Source organism: Mya arenaria, chromosome 13, assembly GCF_026914265.1.
Source record: "Mya arenaria isolate MELC-2E11 chromosome 13, ASM2691426v1".
In the NCBI taxonomy this organism is placed as follows: Eukaryota; Metazoa; Mollusca; class Bivalvia; order Myida; family Myidae; genus Mya; species Mya arenaria.
Window position 1 is genome coordinate 16,329,220 of NC_069134.1, and position 22,794 is coordinate 16,352,013.

The 22,794-nt window shown below is 37.8% G+C and overlaps 2 protein-coding genes across 6 annotated transcripts in view; one reads left to right on the plus strand and one right to left on the minus strand.

Annotated features, from left to right (window-relative positions):
* Positions 1 to 440: 440 nt before the first annotated feature.
* Positions 441 to 15,404, minus strand: LOC128214175 (vacuolar protein sorting-associated protein 72 homolog). The gene is made up of 7 exons (XM_052920514.1): positions 15,338 to 15,404; positions 13,139 to 13,266; positions 12,706 to 12,864; positions 11,298 to 11,412; positions 7,034 to 7,228; positions 3,126 to 3,255; positions 441 to 2,668 (listed from the first exon to the last, which is right to left on the minus strand). The coding sequence occupies exons 2-7, from the start codon at positions 13,256 to 13,258 to the stop codon at positions 2,362 to 2,364; spliced, it is 1,026 nt and encodes a 341-aa protein (XP_052776474.1). The 5' UTR covers positions 13,259 to 13,266; positions 15,338 to 15,404; the 3' UTR covers positions 441 to 2,361.
* A 23-nt stretch (positions 15,405 to 15,427) lies between these two features.
* LOC128212924 (KICSTOR complex protein SZT2-like) overlaps positions 15,428 to 22,794 on the plus strand; it is a 96,750-nt gene continuing 89,383 nt past the window's right edge. For all 5 annotated transcript variants that reach the window (XM_052918323.1, XM_052918327.1, XM_052918326.1 and 2 more), the window contains exons 1-8: positions 15,428 to 15,544; positions 17,071 to 17,196; positions 17,423 to 17,596; positions 18,018 to 18,095; positions 20,854 to 20,946; positions 21,392 to 21,535; positions 21,878 to 22,034; positions 22,422 to 22,642. In XM_052918323.1, coding sequence (XP_052774283.1) covers positions 15,524 to 15,544; positions 17,071 to 17,196; positions 17,423 to 17,596; positions 18,018 to 18,095; positions 20,854 to 20,946; positions 21,392 to 21,535; positions 21,878 to 22,034; positions 22,422 to 22,642 — 1,014 coding nt within the window. In that variant the 5' untranslated portion in view covers positions 15,428 to 15,523. The remainder of the gene's footprint in view (positions 15,545 to 17,070; positions 17,197 to 17,422; positions 17,597 to 18,017; positions 18,096 to 20,853; positions 20,947 to 21,391; positions 21,536 to 21,877; positions 22,035 to 22,421; positions 22,643 to 22,794) is intronic.

A 22,794-nucleotide genomic window follows, 5' to 3' on the forward strand; every position in this document is an offset into this window, starting at 1 on the left:
GGTTAAAAAAACATAAACATGGGTGTGTAGCTACTTTGTATTTTAATCATTTCAAGTGCATTTTTTCATATCCCTAATCACCTGGCTCTTGAATTTAAAAAAAATGACAGAATGTCCTTGTGTAATTCCCATTCCTTATGTAATACCTTGTCCTGTAAAAAGTGACAGAGAAGTCATAAAATAATGGTAGGTTCAAACAAGGTAAACTCAAGTGTTAGTGACAATAAAATTCAAATTTAATAGGCTTGAACCAGGTTGATAAAAGTCTTTCACAAAAGCACCCACTTTGTTTTCAATACATTAATGGTTCTATTGTTCATAACTTTGTTAATGTAAACAATGTCATTAACATGAAAGTTGTTAACTATCAAATCTTCACTACTCTTGAATTTTCATGAAAACACTTATCTTCAGTAATTCTCACAAACTTTGTTACATGATTTAGCTCTGTTATTTTTATTTATTAGTCATTTAGATAGGCACTACAATATGTTTACATCCCACATGGGAATATATACCCAGCAATATAACCCAGCTATGCCGGGCAAAAACCAACTGTCAATCAGTGCATGGCAATGAATTTCAGACAATTTTAGGAAACGTATGAGAGATATCATTTCCATATAATCAATGTTTATACAGGCCAATAACTTTGGCAGGAGAAACTGAAGTATACCCCTAGTTATTCATCATGTCTGAGATATAATGCACATTAACAAAGTAACTATGTATGGTAATGTTTTTTAAGACAATTAAAATGCCATAGAAAGGGAGCTAGAGAAGGGATAAGGCTAGTTATAAACTCATTAAAGATATAAGGCCAATCAACACTATTGCCTGGCTTAGTAAAGATTGGAAGAAAAATGGTCAATGAACAGAGAAGACACCCTCAATTTGGTCCAATTTTGACAATAACAAGAGCTGTCACAGAGACAGCGCGCTCAACTATTCCGCCGCTTTTCGGTGTATGGATTGAAAAGTTTTGGCGAAACATGCATGGATCACTGTTAGATTAGATTTTAATGCAATACATGATGTGCTGAGAAATTTACATAAATTGAATTTGAAAATATTTGAGGTGGTACGCAAACTTTAACGTAAATTCTAAGTCGAAAAAGGGGCATAATTTTGTCAAAATGCTTGATAGAGTTACCTCCTTCTGTGTACAGGTTGGGGGCATGATGGTGAACAAGAGTACGAAGTTTCAAAGCCAGATGTCAATGGACATTGAAAATATTTGAGGTGGTACGAAAACTTTAACATAAATTCTAAGTAGAAAAGGGGGCATAATTTTGTCAAAATGCTTGATACAGTGACCTCCTCCTGTGTATAGGTTGGGGGCATGATGGTGTACAAGCGTGCAAAGTTTCAAAGCCAGATGTCAATGGACTTTGTAAATTTTTGAGGTGGTACGCAAACTTTAACGTAACTTCTAAGTCGAAATTTTTTGTCAAAATGCTTGATAGAGTTACCTCCTCCTGTGTATAAGTTGGGGGCATGATGGTGAACAAGTGTGCTAAGTTTCAAAGCCATATGTCAATGGACTTTGAAAATATTTGAGGTGGTACGCAAACTTTAACATAAGTGGTTACGCCGACGCTTGGGTGACTAGGATAGCTCTCCTTATTCTTCGAATCGACGAGCTAAAAAGGAATGGATTCAAACTTACAGCCAACATTTTTGGCACGATGCCAAAGGCCATTAAAACAAGGTTCCCAGTAATCACTTCACAATGTTACACTTTTGTACACAGCTTAATGAACAATGCAAACATGATGATTTAATGAGATTGTGACATTGCCAATGATGCCACCAAAAACAAGGCCATGTTTATACCTAGATTTTTCTTCTAAACCAAAAACAACAGACAAGGTACAAAATGTTCCATTGCTGATAGCTCTATAATGTCTTGGCTCTGGGTCACAGAAACAATATGTTAGGTCATAGTACACATTACAGTGATATTGTGTGCCAAGTACCAATACTTCTTATCTGTTAAGAACTCTGCTCCAAAACCCTTTTGCAACCAATCTACAGACCAACCTTGACTGGTATACATGTACATATATATTTTCAAAACTTATTTTGCAGGAGTATAACAATAAATACAATAAATCATTGAAAAAAGGAATTAAAGCTTCAGAATGGCATCAACATCACCACTTTAATGTTTTCCTTTTAAATTTCCTTCATATTTGTAATCTTTAGAACACACTTCAGTTTTCACCAGTCCAGTGTATGGTATGTCACATATATATATGCAAGTCGTACCTTTTCAATTCATAACAGTCACTTCCACTGTTAGCACACACATTAATAAACACTATCATGCTTATATCATCAAATAATGGTATCAAACCCTCAAGACTTTACGGCAACATCTCCAGTCATTTCTCCACTAATTGAGTTTCGAGACTTTTTGGGAGGTTCATTCTGTAATTGCTGAGCATACGCCTCCCGAATAATTTTAAATGCCTGCAGGGTTGCGTATGGTGTATTCGTGACTGGGTCAAAGTATTTGGCAGGAAGTCTGGTAACCGGGCAGAACTGTCTCAATGGAGGCTTGTGCTTTTTCTCAGCAAAATATTTTTTGACAATACGCTCATCTGTGAAAGTTATAAATGTCCGTTCACAGCTCTCCTTTGATTCTGACAAGACCTTCTCTTCCCTGAAAGTGCACAAAAACAGGAGTTCAAACTAATTCATTTTATGATTATGAAACAAATTATTTCAACACTAAACATGTGTTTACTGTCTTGTTGGATCGATGTTACACGAGAGTTAGATTTGAATATGGCACAGAACATTCTATTTCATTATTCGTGAGGACTGACACCTTTTAGTACTTAATCATATCTAAGTTATTACAATTGTTGTTAAACATATATGGAGTCCTTCAATTGTAAGGTCTATCAAGAGCATTGGTCAAATGTTTAACTTTAGTCATGTGAGTTTCTACGCATTTATAACTTCACAGGGTTATCTTCAATAGTTTCCAATTTATTGCTTAAATATGTTTTTAAAAAACAGCAACAGCCATGTTGACAAAGGTGATACGAAGGCAATGAAAATACTTTTCCTTCAAAAACTAGTTAAACAACTTAATGAAAAAAGCCCTGCCATACTCGTCATCATCATCCGGCACTTCCTCGATGAGAGGCATGGTAAGAGAGTGGTAGCGGATCACTGGGCCTGTCTCCTTTGCTTTGATGGCTCGTCTACTCTTCTTCTCCAGCTCCAGTCGACGATAGTTCTCTGGGGAAGGAATGGATTAATTGTGAGATGAGTAAGGACTTTGTTTTCTCATTTATTAAGTCTATAAATATGTCTGCTGAATGCTTCCTTATAATTTTTTTTTTAAAAGATGTTAATTGCTTTATCAAAATTATCAATTGAATATAATATTGAAAACTGTACACTGCCAACAATTACCCTGGCAATGTCAGTCATATTTTAACCCCTTCCAATGAGAGACTGAAGGTTGCCTACAGCCACCCTTATAATAACTCAGTGATTTAAACCCACCAACCATGAGACTGTAGGTTGTCTACAGCCAATATTATAACCCCTCCAACTGAGAGACTGTAGGTTGTCTACAGCCAACAGTATAACCCCTCCAACTGAGAGACTGTAGGTTGTTTACAGCCAACAGTATAACCCCTCCAACTGAGAGACTGTAGGTTGTCTACAGCCAACAGTATAACCCCTCCAACTGAGAGACTGTAGGTTGTCTACAGCCAATATTATAACCCCTCCAACGGAGAGACTGTAGGTTGTCTACAGCCACCATGGTAATAACTCGGTGATTTTCTAACCCACCTAACCCGAAGACTGCAAGTTGCCTTCAGCAAACCAGATAATAACTAGAGATTGCTTTTTTGAAAAAGCGCATGTCTCCCCCATTGTGTGGTCGTATGTGGGAAATAATCAATGATGGACATGAAATTTGTACTTTTGGACTGGAGACGAACAAACATAGGGGTCATCTACTGGTCATGACCAACCTGCATTCAAAGTATGAAGTTCCTGGGTCCAAATATGAAGTTCCTGGGTCCAAGCTTTCATAAGTTATTGAGCCAAAAGAAGTGTGACGTACGTACTGGTGACAAAGAAATTGTTTTTTACCTGAAGGTCACTTTGACCTTGACCTACTGACCTCAAAATCAATAGGGGTCATCTTATAATCAAGACCAACTAGCAAACCAAGTATGAAGTTCCTGGGCCGAAGTTGTGTTTAGTAAATCAGCGGAAACTGTTATTTTACCTCAAGGTCACCTTCACCTTTGACCTACTGACCTGAAAATCGATACGGGTCATCTACTAGTCATGATCAACTGGCATACCAGGTATTAAGTTCCTGGGTGGAAGCATTCTTTAGTTATTGAGCGGAAACCATTTTTTACCTCACAGTATTGTGACCTTGATCTTTGACCTTCTGATCCCAAAATCAATAGGGGCCATCAACTAGTCATGACTAACTGGCATACCAAGTATGAAGTTCCTGGGTGTAAGCGTTCTTGAGTTATTGAGCAGAAACCGTTTCTTCACCTCAAGGTCAGTGACCTTGACCTTTGACCAACTGATCGCAAAATCAATAAGAGTTATCTACTAGTCATGACCAACTAGCATACCAAGTATGAAGTTCCTGGGTGTAAGCGTTCTTGAGTTATTGAGCAGAAACCGTTTCTTCACCTCAAGGTCATGGTGACCTTGAACTTTGACCTACTGATCTCAAAATCAATAGGAGTCATCTACCGTAAATGACTGGGTATAAGACGATAGGGGGTATTAGACGCAGGGAAAAAAATCTGTGAAAAATCCGAAAAAAAAACCTTTTAATCTATGTTTTTGGTTAAAAGACGCATAGAAAAATGTCAAAATCGTCCGGCATTTTCAGCCACCATGTTTGTTGACAGTGACAAAAAATTTTTTTTTCGTGAAAATGGCGATGGTTATCTTTAAAACCATACAACCATACTGTCGAGAATGAAAAGTTATGTTATGCAAACAAATATTTTGACAGTGCCCAACTTTGCTTTTTTATATGTAAGTTTGATTATTGTTTAATTCAATTTATTATTCAAAATAATATTGAATACCGTAATTCACAAGAGTGCGGACACTATAAATTATTTTTTTCGCTCTCCGAATACATAGAAAATTATCATTTTTACATTTTATTTATATGTTTGTTTAACCTGCCTTTATTCTTCATGTTTGCTTTTTACCACTTATTAATTTATCCGTAGTAATCAATGGTCATAAACTTATTTATTACGCCTATAAGTGTAAATCCTTCATGAAGTTAATTAAAACATCATTTTATACATGCACTGAACTGAATAAACACATTCTATCGGCTTCAGATCAAAGAGTCACACTGTGTGACGTCACATAACTTACAGTTATACCCACGAGGATCTCGTGGAGAGCATGGACATTGCTATGCAGGATTAATGTATAACTGTACGAGTATTGCTTCATATAGTCTATAAGTGTGGTACAAGTTTAAAAGCTTATTGGCAGATCGTTTTACAAACATGCCATGTCGATGTTTTCTTAATCCCTTGATTGCCCTTGTTGTTTGTTTAATCCTCAAATAAATATATCACACTTCCTTTTCAACAGGCAATAAATCGTTTAGGATGGGTAGTAACTAATTAAATTGTCTCAGTGGTGTATACGGAAAGGTAATCTAGCCAGGCATTGTAAAGATAAAAATCAATAATCTTCGTCTGTGAAACTTGGTAACTATGAAAGTTATGATTGATGTCCTTTGGGTGCCCGAAAATTAGGTTCCGAAAAAAAAATATTTTGGGAAATAATTATTAATTTTTTTTATTTTTGTTGAAATTATAAATGTCTTGCGATATACCGTATCCCGATCTTCAACTACCGTTTTAACCCGTATATACTCGATCAATATGACGCGAGTAACATCCCTTTCTACATAAATCTAAACAAACTCTCGGCTTGAAATTGACCTCAGAAAAAAAGTTAAAAAAATGTTACTGGGTATTATACGCAGGCATTTTTTTGCATCAAAATCTGAGGGAAAAAAGTGCGTCTAATACCCAGTCATTTACGGTACTAGTCATGACTAACTAGAATACCAAGTATGAAGTTCCTGGGTGCAAGCGTTATTTAGTTATACAGCGGAAACCGTTTCTTCACCTCAAGGTCAGGGTGACCTTGACCTTTGACCTACTGATCTCAAAATCAATTGGAGTCATCTACTAGTCATGACCAACTAGCATACCAAGTAAGAAGTTCCTGGGTGCAAGCGTTATTTAGTTATAGAGCGGAAACTGTTTCTTCACCTCAAGATCAGGGTGACCTTGATCTTTAACCTAGTGACCCCAAAATCAATAGGGGTCATCTACTAGTCATGACCCACTAGCATACCAAGTATGAAGTTCCTGGGTGCAAGCGTTCTTTAGTTACTGAGCAGAAACTGTTTCTTCACCTCAAGGTCACAGTGACCTTGACCTTTGACCTACTGATTTCAATCAAAATCAATAGGAATCATCTACTAGCATTCTTTAGTTATTGAGCAGAAACCATTTTTAAGCTAAAGGTCACAGCCAACATATCGTTTTTTACCTAAAGGTAACCTTGACCTTTGACCTTTTGATCTCAAAATCAATAGGGTTCATCTACTAGTTATGAACAACAAGCATACAAGGATGAAGTTCCTGGACACAAAGGATCTTTAGTTATTGAGTGGAAACCATTTCTTCACCTCAAGGTCACAGCGACCTTGACCTTTGACCTAGTGACCCGAAAATCAATAGGGGTCATCTACTAGTCATGACCAACTAGCATACCAAGTATGAAGTTCCTTGGTCTATGCGTTCTATAGTTATTGAGCGGAAACGAAGTGTGACGTAGTGACGGACTGACTGACTGACGGACAGGGCAAAAACAATATGTTTCCCCATGAATGCAGGAGACATAATTCAGTGATTTCATAACCCCTCCAACCAGGAGACCGTATTTTGTCTACAGCCACCATGATAATAACTCATTGTACCGAGAGACTGTAGGTTGAGTTCCTCCGTGATCTTGGCCTCTTCAAGGAGCTCTTCCTGTGTGAGGCGTCGCACCTCGGCTACACGCTTCTGGGCCGCAATGTCCTTCAGCATCCTCTGCTTTAACTCGCGTTCTTTTTCGCGTTCCTCCCGTTCCTTGGTACGCTCAGCAGTAGATTTACGCAGGCTCTTTTTCTCTGTAACAGATTCAAGTTAATTAATTACAAAATGAGCTTCCCCAATATTATCATAGTTGATTGACAAAGTGTCGTCACTTGTATTCATAAAATACACAATTTTATTCAACAAAAATCAGAAAATGTGTTAGAAAGCGAGCTCACTTACAACAATAAAACTGTGTATTATATGATGACCTGTGTCAGATTCTTTTTATCACATGTTTGGTCCTTACCTGGACATTTATATTTGTATGGAGGGATAAGGCATGGTCCTTACCTGGACTGGAATATCTACATGGAGGGGAAGGTTGGGTCCTTACCTGGACTGGTATATCTGTATGAAGGGAGAAGGCTTGGTCCTTACCTGGACTGGTATATCTGTATGGAGGGAGAAGGCTTGGTCCTTACCTGGACTGGTATATCTGCATGGAGGGAGAAGGCTTGGTCCTTACCTGGACTGGTATATCTGTATAGAGGGAGAAGGCTTGGTCCTTACCTGGACTGGTATATCTGTATGAAGGGAGAAGGCTTGGTCCTTACCTGGACTGGTATATCTGTATGAAGAGAGAAGGCTTGGTCCTTACCTGGACTGGTATATCTGTATGGAGGGAGAAGGCTTGGTCCTTACCTGGACTGGTATATCTGCATGGATGGGAAGGTTGGGTCCTTACCTGGACTGGTATATCTGTATGAAGGGAGAAGGCTTGGTCCTTACCTGGACTGGTATATCTGTATGAAGAGAGAAGGCTTGGTCCTTACCTGGACTGGTATATCTGTATGGAGGGAGAAGGCTTGGTCCTTACCTGGACTGGTATATCTGCATGGATGGGAAGGTTGGGTCCTTACCTGGACTGGTATATCTGTATGAAGGGAGAAGGCTTGGTCCGTATCTGGACTGGTATATCTGCATGGAGGGGAAGGTTGGGTCCTTACCTGGACTGGTATATTTGTATGAAGGGAGAAGGCTTGGTCCGTATCTGGACTGGTATATCTGCATGGAGGGGAAGGTTGGGTCCTTACCTGGACTGGTATATCTGTATGAAGTAGGGATGCTAACGAATATTCGATTATTCGAATATTCGATCGAACGTTTAGTATTCGAATGTTAAAATAGGTATTCGAATATTCGATGTTTTTGTTAAATTAATAAACTTTTTGCCTACAACTGTCATCTTCGTCGGTCTTGTTTTTACAACGATGGACCCCTAATGCCATAGGTGTGAACTTGATGACACTATACACGCGTTATATCGGATATATCGCCGGGAACTATAAACAGTCCCCGTAATTTTGCATTTACTGGCTGTTAGACAAGTGAAATAAAACACATTCCAATTATTTTGGGTACATTTAAATGACCATGCCAATTAAGGGTTTAAGAGATCGGCCTTTATACCAATGTTTTGTCTTCACTGCTAATCAAGCTTGACAATATTGCTCAAATCGCCTTCATGATATGAAGGAAATGTGCTAGTTATGTGCTTTAAACTGTTTCCATGTTTTCAATATAACGCTCTTGCGTACAAAAATTAACTGTATGGTTTAACGTTTAAGGATATATGTCCTGTATTGTTGTACAATACCTAAGGCAAAAGCGACGTTTAGTCATGGTGTCGTTTTCTATAAATATATTTCGTAAACATCAATCCCAGAACGAGGCTGCAAGTCCCACGTTGGCGCATATCGTCATTTAATCGGGAAAAACGCAATTCCCTGATCTTATTTTGCATTGTTTACAAAAATGAACGTAGAGGAATTGGTACAATTCGGGTTTTTTTTGTTAAAGATATATCGCTTTTTCTTGGAATATATTTTGAAAATGGGGAAATTCAGAGGCTAATTTGTGGAACTATAAGGGTCCGCCGCGTGTACCGAATACGACCAGGAAGGGTAACAGGGCCCCCACTATTACGTTAGTGAATAATAATAGTTTACTACAATTCTTAAAGGTTCATTTTGGTGTTCGAATATTCGAATATTCGATCGAAAGAATTACCGAATATTCGAATATCACTTTTGCCATTCGTTTGCATCCCTAGTATGAAGGGAGAAGGCTTGGTCCTTACCTGGACTGGTATATCTGTACAGAGGGAGAAGGCTTGGTCCTTATCTGGACTGGTATATCTGTATAGAGGGAGAAGGCTTGGTCCTTATCTGGACTGGTATATCTGTATGGAGGGAGAAGGCTTGGTCCTTACCTGGACTGGTATATCTGTATGGAGGGAGAAGGCTTGGTCCTTACCTGGACTGGTATATCTGTATGGAGGGAGAAGGCTTGGTCCTTACCTGGACTGGTATATCTGTATAGAGGGAGAAGGCTTGGTCCTTACCTGGACTGGTATATCTGTATGAAGGGAGAAGGCTTGGTCCTTACCTGGACTAGTATATCTGTATGAAGAGAGAAGGCTTGGTCCTTACCTGGACTGGTATATCTGTATGGAGGGAGAAGGCTTGGTCCTTACCTGGACTGGTATATCTGCATGGATGGGAAGGTTGGGTCCTTACCTGGACTGGTACATCTGTATGAAGGGAGAAGGCTTGGTCCTTACCTGGACTGGTATATCTGTATGAAGAGAGAAGGCTTGGTCCTTACCTGGACTGGTATATCTGTATGAAGGGAGAAGGCTTGGTCCGTATCTGGACTGGTATATCTGCATGGAGGGGAAGGTTGGGTCCTTACCTGGACTGGTATATTTGTATGAAGGGAGAAGGCTTGGTCCGTATCTGGACTGGTATATCTGCATGGAGGGGAAGGTTGGGTCCTTACCTGGACTGGTATATCTGTATGAAGGGAGAAGGCTTGGTCCTTACCTGAACTGGTATATCTGTACAGAGGGAGAAGGCTTGGTCCTTATCTGGACTGGTATATCTGTATAGAGGGAGAAGGCTTGGTCCTTATCTGAACTGGTATATCTGTATGAAGGGAGAAGGCTTGGTCCTTATCTGGACTGGTATATCTGTATGAAGGGAGAAGGCTTGGTCCTTACCTGGACTGGAATATCTGTATGGAGGGAGAAGGCTTGGTCCGTATCTGGACTGGTTTATCTGCATGAAGAGGAAGATTGGGTTCTTACCTGGACTGGTATATCTGTATAGAGGGAGAAGGCGTGGTCCTTACCTGGACTGGTATATCTGTATAGAGGGAGAAGGCTTGGTCCTTACCTGGACTGGTATATCTGTATGGAGGGAGAAGGCTTGGTCAGTATCTGGACTGGTTTATCTGCATGAAGGGGAAGATTGGGTTCTTACCTGGACTGGTATATCTGTATGGAGGGGGGAGACTTGGTCCTTACCTGGACTGGTTTATCTGCATGGAGGGGAAGGTTGGGTCCTTACCTGGACTGGTATATCTGTACGGAGGGAGAAGGCTTGGTCCTTACCTGGACTGTTTTATCTGTATAGAGGGAGAAGGCTTGCTCCTTACCTGGAGTGGTCTATCTGCATGGATGGGAAGGTTGGGTCCTTACCTGGACTGGTATATCTGTATAGAGGAGAGAAGGCTTGGTCCGTATCTGGACTGGTATATCTGTATGAAGGGAGAAGGCTTGGTCCTTATCTGGACTGGTCTATCTGCATGGATGGGAAGGTTGGGTCCTTACCTGGACTGGTATATCTGTATAGAGGAGAGAAGGCTTGGTCCGTATCTGGACTGGTATATCTGTATGAAGGGAGAAGGCTTGGTCCTTACCTGGACTGGTATATCTGTATGAAGGGAGAAGGCTTGGTCCTTACCTGGACTGGTATATTTGTATAGAGGAAGAAGGCTTGGTCCTTATCTGGACTGGTTTATCTGCATGGATGGGAAAGTTGGGTCCTTACCTGGACTAGTATATCTGTATAGATGGAGAAGGCTTGGTCCTTACCTGGACTGGTATATCTGTATAGAGGGAGAAGGCTTGGTCCTTATCTGGACTGGTTTATCTGCATGGATGGAACGGTTGGGTCCTTACCTGGACCGGTATATCTGTATAGAGGGAGAAGGCTTGGTCCTTACCTGGACTGGTATATCTGTATGAAGGGAGAAGGCTTGGTCCTTATCTGGACTGGTATATATATTATATATGGAGAGGGAAGGTTTCGTCCTTACCTGGACTGGACTTGTATATCTGTATGGAGGGAGGAGGCTTGGTCCTCTTCTTCTCCTTTGTCTTTTGTTTCGTCTTCTTCTCTTCATCCTCCTTAGGTTTCTTTGGGGCTGGCTCCTGATATTTTTACAAGTCAACAAAATTGTTATCAATGAACGTTTTTTTTGCAATACTATCAAATGATATTGATTAAATATGACATAAATAATGTGCCTCGTCTCTGCAGTCAAACATAATTTTTAAAAGGTTAAAATGGATCTAAATTCTAAGCAAAGAAAAACAAGAGCTGTCACTGTAAGTGACAAATGCCCCCAAAGTGGGTTGTGCACATGACACGTCGTCTTGGTATGTTGATAACATATGGCAAGTTTAAAATCTGTCCATACAAGACAAAATAACTGCCTGGACACGACCACCTTTACCCTATGTCCTTATGGGCAGCATTCCATAACAAACAAACACTAAGTGTGACCTTGAACTTAGAGGTACGGACACAGGTCATGCACGCGACACCTCAAACACATGTGGCAAGTTATTTTAAAATCCAGCCATACAAGAGAAAGATACAGCCCAAAAACAACCACCTATACTCTATGTCCTTATATGCAGCATTCCATAGTACACTTTAGTGTGAACTTGACCCTAGAGGTAGGGACACTGGTCATACACGTTACATGTTCTCTTAGTTTGCAGAACACATGTAGCAAGTTATTTTAAAATCTGTCCATACATAAGAAAGTGACAACTTGGACACGACCACCTATAATCCATGTCCTTGTATGCAGCATTCCATAATAAACAAACGCTTAGTGTGACCTTGACCTTAGGGGTAGGGACATGGGTCTTACACGCAACATGTTGTCTTGGTATGTCAAACACATTTGGCAAGTTTTTTGAGAATCTATAAATACAAATGAAAGAAACAGCCCAGACATGACCACCTATACCCTATGTCCATTTTATGCAGTATTACATTATAAGTAACATAGTAAACAAACACTAACTGTGACTTTGACCTTAGAGATAGGGACACATGTCTTGCACGCAACATATTGTCTTGGTATGTTGAACACATGTGCAAAGTGATTTTAAAATCTGTTCATACAAGAGAAAGTTACAGTCGGGACACGAGAAATCGAGCCAGACAGACAGTGCAATTTTAAAATCTCCACCCTCTGTGGGCATAAAAAAGGCGAGAAGGATACAATTAATATATGATATGTTTGGCACTTTCCGACTGAAAAAGAAAATGCTTGTGCTTTACATTTTCCTCACGTTAAATTGAAATCTTGGGGAGTAAAAAATATGGGTAGGGAATACCTTACAAATCATTTATTTATTGTGGCCTGAATTTTTATTGAATAACAAAAAAGTATAAGGTCCACACAAAGATAACATCTTTGCTTTTACCTTATAAGCCTTGGTGCTGACACCTGCTCCCCGCTTTCTCTTCTTTGGCTCATCATCTTCCATGTCACTTCTAACTTCATCGGCTTCATCAATATCAATGTCAGAGTAATCAACATCACTTTCTGATTGCTCAGATTCATACTCTCTGTCATCTTCCTCCTAATAATTTGAAAAAGATGTTTAATTTAAACACTTTTTTAAATGTTGCATTGCTTAAGATTAAATCAAAAGCAGAAAAACTTGCTAAAAGCAAAATATTTCATACTTGAAAGCTCATTTTTTTTCTTGTCAACAAAAATATATGTATACCATCATCAAACCGTGATAATTTTATGAGAAAAAAATCCTGCAGAATAAAACAGAAACATCTCAACAATAAAACTGAAGAGGAAAACTTTCAGATATACCATTAAGATTAACAAAGGACAAACACCTCATTAAAGCCTCCATATGTTGTTTTGTAGAAGTCATCTTCATCCTCTGCCTCCAGCAGTGAGGCCATCTTGGCGCCTGCATTCTGCCTCTTTTCCCTTGTACTAGCTAGGCCTGACATTGTTGTTTCTGTAAAATATTGGGGACAACAGTGTTACAAATAATATAAAGAGAAATTTGTATCTGGTAATGCACATGGTTAAATATCTTGCAAATTTCATGGAAATTGTATCCAGAAAGTTTTATATCAGGCATTGTCTGGATTTGCTTATTTCAACACTTGAGTTTGTTTTATCACTATTTTTTTAGCACTGTACACTTATTAGGTAATGCAGTGACCTTTAGTTCATTGATACTTTTTATTCAGATTTTTTATAGCTGTTAGTTGGTTCTTCCTTATGCCAAAAAGTACAAATATTTTTTTCCTTAAAAGGAATTTAAAATTTCAAAATTAATATATAAATTAAAGAATCGTCTTTACCTAAGCATGATCTGCCTATCCAGGTAAAAATAGAATAAGTTAACCATAGAAAAGGGGAAATTATTAATTCCCACCTTCAGAAAGTCCTAATGCCATTAAATGGTTTTAACAGTTAAGTTTAAATGCTTAACTTCCATCATCTAAGCAACAATTTTTAGCAAAATAGCGCTATCTGGGAGGCAGCCAATTTCAAGCCACAGGGACCTAGGTAGCATTCTACGCTAAAGTACCACTGCATAAGATTTGGTTGTATAGAATTAGGTTGTACAGCGCTTGATAGAAAACAGCTTAAGCAACACACCGATGTAAACCCTTTTTGCAATATCGATGTATTGGCCACATCGTCACACTGTTGTGACTATAAAAAGTGAGGGAGGGTAAAAGTAAACATTGAAAAGCAGGATAGAAAATACAGTTAGTGTCTGGCAGCTGCAATCCCAACCTTAAAGGCATTCAAGGTGGGGGCTGTGACAAGGCTATGTTGAAGGACAATCATGGAAGTAAAAAATGACTCCTTGTAAAGCATGACAGCTTTTGCCTCTGCTGAAGACTCTCTCAGCTGAGTGTGTCGAGGATTGCAGTACTTTTCAGAGACAAATCTGGCAGCTCTGCATTGCATTGCTATAACTTTGTTGACAAAAGCCTGTATTTTAGGCTCCAAGACAGTGGCATATTCAACCAAAGACTTTGTAGCAAGCGTCTTAAGCGGCTCTTAACCATGATGATAGGTTGTGGCTGAAAAAAGCTGTGATGTTGTTTGCCTTTTAAGTAGTCATATTGATGTGGGGATTCAATGATAAGTTATGTGGCACCAAGTTAATCGGGCATCTTGTTGAATGCCTTTGAGAGACAAATAAGATGGTATCAACTAGCCACAATACGCGTTTAGGGAACATTTTTAACATTTGGATATTCATTTTGCTCCCTAAACACCACAAGTGGACTGATTCATACCTTCTTCTTCTTCGTTAATAGCTAACCGTCAAATATTACTATTATGGCCATGCCCGGGGGGTTGAAAATAGAGTAAGAATGTCACCCAAGCTACTCAATCCACCATTTTACCAATGTAAAATATTTTTTTTTTTATATTCTTCAACAGTAACTCCACACTATTTAACACTGCATTGTTAAATAAAAACACAAAAGTTACACAAATTATTTTTAGCCAATACCTTTCTCTTATTACATTTAAGTGTTTTATGAAACACTAATTCGGATTGACTTCTGTCAACAAAGCATCACCATTTTGGAACTATCTAGCAGGTGTCCGTTACCTTTCCGCTCAATATACTTAGCATTGGAATCTGCCTTTCTTGGCTAGGAAAACAACAAGTGGAATATGGATGCGTAGAGTCGCCAAACAAAATTCGTAAAAGACTCTGAAGCGGCTGTTTATATGGACTAGGTATCAACCTGTTGTGAGCTGTTAAGACTTGTGGAAAGGTCGTTGACTGTCGTGACTAGCAGAACGTAAGTTTGGGTAATCTTCCAAAACTTTCAAAAGAAGCTCTTGGATAACTTTTACCTCTCGTCACAGTCACAATGTCACTCACAAAACGTCATTTTGAGTCAAAATACCATCGCGAAAATATGTTACTTATAACATAAAATGAAGTTTATGGATGTCTCCTTTATAACATTAACCGCAGCATCGTACGAAAATAAATCATTCTTTAGGACGTATATTCAATTAGTGTTTTTAAAGAGTATACTTACCTAGAATGTCTTATTTTGTAAGATTTTGTTCAGCTTAAATTCCTACCGGAAATTTGAGTCCCCAAATGTTTTTCGGATATGCTTCGGATCTCTACCTTGATTTCAATACGAGGAAGACGAAATATTGTTTACATTTTGAAAAGAATAAGTTTGTCGAAATGATTGTCATTTTGCCATTTTAATGTAATGGATAGACACGAAAAAAGGGTAAATACAAAATGATGCACTTACTCATTTTTGTGCCACTGAATTCATAGATGCATTTATCACTGTACAAGATCATTTGATCTGTTGATCATGCAACCCATGCATGATCAGAGCTTGTAGGAGACTGCTGATGTCAGTGTCAGTAAGTTTGTGCCAGTGACATTGCCAGCACTGTCAGTCATTATTGTTCAGCAAAAACACCAATAAGATTTACCAGACTAATGCACCCACTATGTTTCAGACAAATTCAAGTAAAAACTGACTACAGTATCACAAATTTTCATGCTATCCTCACTGGGTTGTACTTTGGAACAGTTTGCCAAATCATATTGTCACTATCCCCACCCCTGACACATTCAAGGTGGCTGTGGCAACCATTAAGCATTAGATAAGCGAGCAATGTTTTTATCTTTTTTACCAGTTCACCAATCACTTTTTATCATGTTACCTAAATTGTGTTTTCTTTTATACCCCAGTTCTCACTTTTCTGATGTGATTTTGCTTTCACTAACGAGTCGGCGCGCACCGTTCATGTCAGTAACACTCGGAAGAGGAGTTGACATTAAACAGAGATAGATAGATATTGATGTGCATGTTTGAAATATGGTGACATTTAACCTAAAAGTAATTATTTTTCTTCAGATTTATCAAAGGAGTCACTCCTACCAAGGAAATAGAATAAAATTAAGTTCTATGAATTATTGCAGTTTTAAAATGTCAGATAATCTCCAGATACCTAAGAGTCTTAAGTTTCTAAAAACTCTGATATTGGCGAAAATAATGGGTTTAAAACATATGCCGAAAAAATACTTAAACAAACAGATGTGTCTGCAGCCTACATTCCTATAACAATCCAACTTTACAACGTCAATTTTTTTTTTATACATTTATCTGGTCTGTGAGTAATTACTACAGGTGTTCAAAGGGAATGTATTCCCCTTCATGAGTTCATTCCCTTTTAAGTGTGTAACTTAACTCCGTTGATAAATCTGAAGAAAAAGTAAATAGTTTATGTTGAATGTCACCATTTATTACAGATCATAAAACACTAGCAGGAGTTCATTCCTATCAAATAATTGTGGTCAAAATTACCCATAACCTAGTTTGTAGATGGACCCTATAGCCTGCAATGCACAAATTTCGGCTAGGAGTAATATAGCATGTTAGCTAAATCATACAATAGGGTATGGGTTGAACAGGTGCACTACAAAACAAAATATTTGTGAGTTATAATTATACTTTAGAAGAAGAAGCCGGTCTGTTACCTACTACGGTTCAACCGAAGCTTATTGAGAACCCTGCAATGGCAGCATTTAAAATTGCTGTGCTGCATTCAGCATTGAATTAATGGGAGTGAGTATGGAAGCACAATTCTGCCCAAACCAAAAATCATGAAATGACTAATGGGCATCTGTTTACATGGAACCATGTTCACTGCTCTGTCTCTGATGTTGGGAATTTAAAATCAATCCCGTTATGCTTTGAATATCTAAATGTACATATATATGAGAGTTATATTGTTTTAGGTTCACCAGGTGAGAGATGTGTATGTGTTGATGAAAAAGGACTACCGCATCTCGCGGAACATTAGAGCCCTGTGGTTCTTTGAGCATCTCAACTCCAGCTTGAAATTCACACCCCAAAACCACCTGGTAGGCTTTTATTACCAACTGATTTGCACATATTTTGTTTGCAGTACTGTCAAGCTTAATAACTACTTAAAAATACATTAAGTATGCCTTAGGATTTTCTTTTTATCTTTAATGTTGTTTTTAAAGTGTAAAATATAAAACTGAAACTGTCCTCTTCAAAGTGCCTGTAACAAGTTTAGTACATTTTAACAATGATATATACATTGTTATGTTGATTATCTTCAAGGTTGAGAACAACTATGAGCTGTATGTTGCCTCAGTGGTTTCGGACGACGGTGCCCAGTTTTTGCCAGGGAAGCAGTATGAGATTGGCCTGCTTCCGAGCACAATGGTCACGTTTGTGGCCCACCGATACAGATTTGTCATCATGCTCGACCTCAGCCCTTCTGTCAGCTCTGTGGTAGGGATGTTTCTTATATCTGCATAACTGTGATATCTGTCAGCTCTGTGGTAAGGATGTTTCTTATATCTGCATAACTGTGATATGTGTGTAAACTTCTTTTACCCCTAAGGCCTCATTAAATTTGAACCTTTGGTGAGAATGTTTATCATTGACTCCTCCATACTGTTGTGTCCTTCGGGCTAATTATGACCTGAGTGTGGTATGTGATCTTTGAGCAGAACTGAAGGTTGTCTTGAAAGGGAGAATAAAATAAATTTTGCCTTGCATGTATTCACAATATTGATAAAAAAGCAAGAAGAACCAATTTTTGTTAGAAACTCAAGACAATTATATTGTTCTGGCCTATTTCTCTTATCTACATGTTCTTTTTAAGTAGAGAATGGACCATTAGGTGAATAATTTAAGTTTGGTATTTCAGGACACCAAGGGTTGCTGTGTGTTGTATGAGCTGGGACACAAGGCATTGGCTAACTTGCTGAGAGGTCTCGTTTTGCCAGTAAGTTTACTCCTATAGTATTTCTGCAATAATAAGAATATAAAAAGGTATAGGAACAAATTTAAGTATCAATTTCAGGTATACTTATCTGATAGTAAAAAATCAGTCTGCAAAATATTTTTTTTTATATTCTAGGAGTCATTCAAACTCATATACTTGTAAATTTAAGTAGTCTAAATGAAATTTTCCAAACAGAAATATATATACTGAAATTTTGAGTTTGGGCAAGCGTTCTAAACAGCTCATTCAAATATTCCAAACACACCTTCCCTGGTCAAGTCCAATGCTATAGTTCTGTCTTTGTGTCTTTGAGCTGAACCTGTATCATTATGGTGCAGACATACTTTTTTGATGTGTCACAATGCAGAGAAATTTAGTTCATCCATTCATTTGTTTATTATCCCCCGCCGAACCGAAGGTTTTGGCGTTGTCCGTCTGTCATTCCGTCCTTCGATCGGTCCAGTACGATATCTTGGTAAGTATTGATCAGAAAATGTTCAAACTTGGTCAGAATGTTCCCCTTGATCAAATCTCGACCAATTGTAAAAGTGGGTCACATGGGGTCAAAAACTAGGTCACTAGGTCAAATCTTAGAAAAATCTTTGGACCATACTAGAGACATTATACATGGTCAAATATTCATGAAACTTAATCAGAATGTTTTCCTTGATAAAATCTTGGACTTTTTAAAAACTGGGTCACATATGATCGAAAATTAGGTCACTAGGTCAAATCTTAGAAAAATCTTGTCTGGAACCATATCATGGTAATGATTGGTCAAGTTATGTTCAAAATTGGTCATGATATACCCCTTGATAAAATATGGACCACTTAAAAAAGTGGGTCAAATGGGGTCAAAAACTAGGTCATCAGGTCAAATCTTGTCTGGAACCATATCATGGTAATGATTGGTCAAGTTTTGTTCAAAATTGGTCACGATGTACCCCTTGATGAAATATCGAACACTTTAAAAAGTGGGTCACATGGGGTCAAAAACTAGGTCACTAGGTCAAATCTTAGAAAAATCTTTAGAACATACAAGAGGCATTATACATGATCAAATATTGCATGAAACTTAATGAGAATGTTTTCCTTGATGAACTCTTTGTCGTAAATAAAACTGGGTCACATATGATCAAAAAATAGGTCACTAGGTCAAATCTTAGAAAAATCTTGTCCGTCCAATATCATGGTAATGATTGGTCAAGTTATGTTCAAAATTGGTCATGATGTACCCCTTAATGAAATATGGGCCACTTTAAAAAGAGGGTCACATGGGGTCAAAAACTAGGTCACTAGGTAAAATCTTAGAAAAATCATGTCCGTCCGATATCATGGTAATGATTGGTCAAGTTATGTTCAAAATTGGTCATGATGTACCCCTTGATGAAATATGGACCATTTAAAAAGTGGGTCACATGGGGTCAAAAACAAGGTCAGTAGGTCAAATCTTAGAAAAATCTTTTGAACATACTAGAGGCATTATACATGGTCAAATATTCATAAAACTTAATCAGAATGTTTTCCTTGATGAAATCTTGGACTTATTTAAAACTGGGTCACATAGGATCGAAAATTAGGTCATTAGGTCAAATCTTAATTTTTTTTTGTCTGGAATGGAAATGATTAGTCGGATTATGTTCAAACTTGGTCATTATGTACCCCTTGATTAAATATGGAACGCTTGTAAAAGTGGGGCACATGGGGTCAAAAACAAGGTCAAATCTTAGAAAAATCTTTGAAACACATTTAAGGCAATATGTATGGTCTAATATTCATGAAACTTGATCAGAATGTTTTCCTTGATAAACTCTTCGACATGTTTAAAACTGGGTCACATGTGATAAAAAATTAGAAAACTCGGTCAAATCTTAAAAAAATATTGTCCGAAACCATTTCATGGTAGTGATTGGTCGGATTATGTTCATACATGTATGACTGAACACATGATAATAAATATATGTATTTTATGATGATTTACTTCCATCAACTTCAATTATGATAGGTTATGATAGGTTGTAATCAATAATCACCAACATAAAGCTCCTATGAGTTTGAAAATAACACACAGTGAACATGATCATAAGGTACCTTAAATTGTCATTTTCCACTATTTACTGTTATCAATTCAGACAAATCTGAACTTTCACTTTGAAATCATTCAAATTCATAGAAACTATTACAAATGTTACATTATATACAAAACTTTTATTTCAAATACTAAACTAGTAATTCCAAACAAGCTCAAACTTATATCCAACATTCATAACGGTCCATTTCTCTGCATCCATATTACATGTTAATATAGGAATATTGCACCTACTTTTCATTTCCAATCCATGAACTTTGCCTAATCAGGCGGGGGATATCAATTCAACGAATTTGCTTGTTACTTCATTCATTCTTTTGATCATTCACTCCCTCCTTCGCTCACACACTCACTCATTCACCTGTTCACTCTTTCGATCATTCAGTCATTGCATTAAAGTAATTGATGAACTTATCAGTTAATTATTGACTGATTAATGTTGAGTTGAAAGTTTTGTTATGAGTGCGTAAAATACCAAATTTTAGAAATTTGATAAAAATAAGAATTTCAACCTTTATTCTCAGGCTGCCCAGCGGCTGCCGGCCTTGCAGTAGCTGTTCAAATCATATGAAATATGGCTTTTTAGGGCACTTCTAAAGTACCATTAAAATATGGAAACCAAAATATAAAATGTATGAACAGCATTTTGAAGCTTTGATTTTGTTTCAGTTCCAGCTGCCTGGAAGCAATATTGTGTTCACCCCAGAGATCCATGTCACAGTGGTTGGCCACACACCCTTAAAAGCTTACAACTACAACCAGGTAACAGAGACAACTCAGGGACACTATCTAATAGTGTGTAGATAAAAGTATAAATAACACAATTGGAAGTTCTTGAAAATGTGAGTGTCAGCCTGTTTAGTAAACTTACATATTTTGAACCATTTTGTCTACGAACCAAATCATGAACGCATTAATTCCAAACTGCTAGGATTTGTCTCACATACAGGAATGTTAACTTGAATTTTTACAGGAATGGAACATTTTGTTTAGGAGATACTCATTTATATTTTAGTCTTAACTGTTATAGCAACACTGTTTATCATCGGTGAACAGGCTTTTGGTGAATAATCTGGTAATGCTAATAAATCACCACATGTTGAACTACCGTTACACAGTTACCTCATGGATATTACCAATACCGGTAAATGAAACCAAAACTTGCCTTATATTGTTTTACATGCTAGACATTGTTTGTTTTTGGCAGGTGTTAGCCCAGGGTTTGGTAGTGACGGGTGCCAATGTTGAAAAAGTCATTAAAGACTTGGGAACCAAGCTTACCACCCTGGAGTCCTGCCTAGCTGCAAACTTCAGCGAGTACCTGAAAACTAACATTTGTAGCTTTGCCAGTGTAAGTGTTGAGTATAATTGCGAGGATAGACACTTTAACATACAGACAGTTCGGTGATATCTACTAGTTATTTTATCCGTAATTATCATTTATTTTTGCAAGATAACTTTATTTATTTGAAAGTTACGTAAGGTTGAAAGATTTTAATTACTTTCATATATATAATGTTCTTAGATCTTTAAAGAAGCAGGACATAGGTATTTGATATTTTACCTACCATTTTAGCAAACTGCTTTGATGAGTGTCGCGCCGCGCTGGTCCCAAATAAAATAAGAACAGTGACTTTAAAAGCAGCTGAAGTACTGCCCTTTGCTATTCAATGGTTAACCTTGTCTATTGTAGAGCTACTTTGATGTTCGTCCCCCACCCTCCAGCCCGGTGGCCGGACCCCAGATCACCAAAGACCCAGACCTTGTTAATGACCCAGAGGCAGGGATAGTGAACATGATCCGCTGTGGCATGTTGGCTCTTCAACTTCTCCCCGAAAATTCCAGCTCAGGTTGGTAACAGAAAAGTTAAAGACAGTAATATTTATTTTTCTGCGTCTACTTCAATATGTATGCTATATGTTTTGACGTTTGCCTTTGTATAGGTAATGAATTTTAACATTCAGGTTTTAAAGCCGAAAAGGTGCTAATGCTTTATTAAGTATGTATGATAGATTTCCTTTATACCAAAATAGGTGAATATTAAAGTTCTGCTTTTATGGTTTAAGCATGGACAAACTACATGTGAATAACCAAATGCAATATGTGAAGATCAAATTATACTAGGTGAAGAACTAATAACAATATTTGAAAGAGCCAATAAGAACCTTTTGAAGAACCAATAACAACATGACAAGAACTAATAACAGTATGTGAAGAACTATATGTATCTATTGCAGGTCTTGTGGTGATAACAGACGGGTGCCTAGGAGTGCCAGATGCCACGCTGTTTGAGTTCCTGTTGACCCAGCTGCGTACGAGCACAATCTCGTGTTCCTTCCTGCGCATTGGAGAGGAGAGGTCACCATTCTGTCACTTCGGCCACATACCTCACACGGAACTCATGCAGTTTATAGCTACTGCCACACATGGATCGTATTTCGATGTCTGCCCGGATGTGGTAATTTCATTAACTTAAGTTGTTTTGTTGTGAATAAAAAAATAACTATGTGAAGCTTATTCCATTACAGCATGGTGCAATCAATTGTAATGAACCTATATCTGAGATTGTTTTAGTGTATTTTTAAGATAATATTACAAAATAAATAAAAA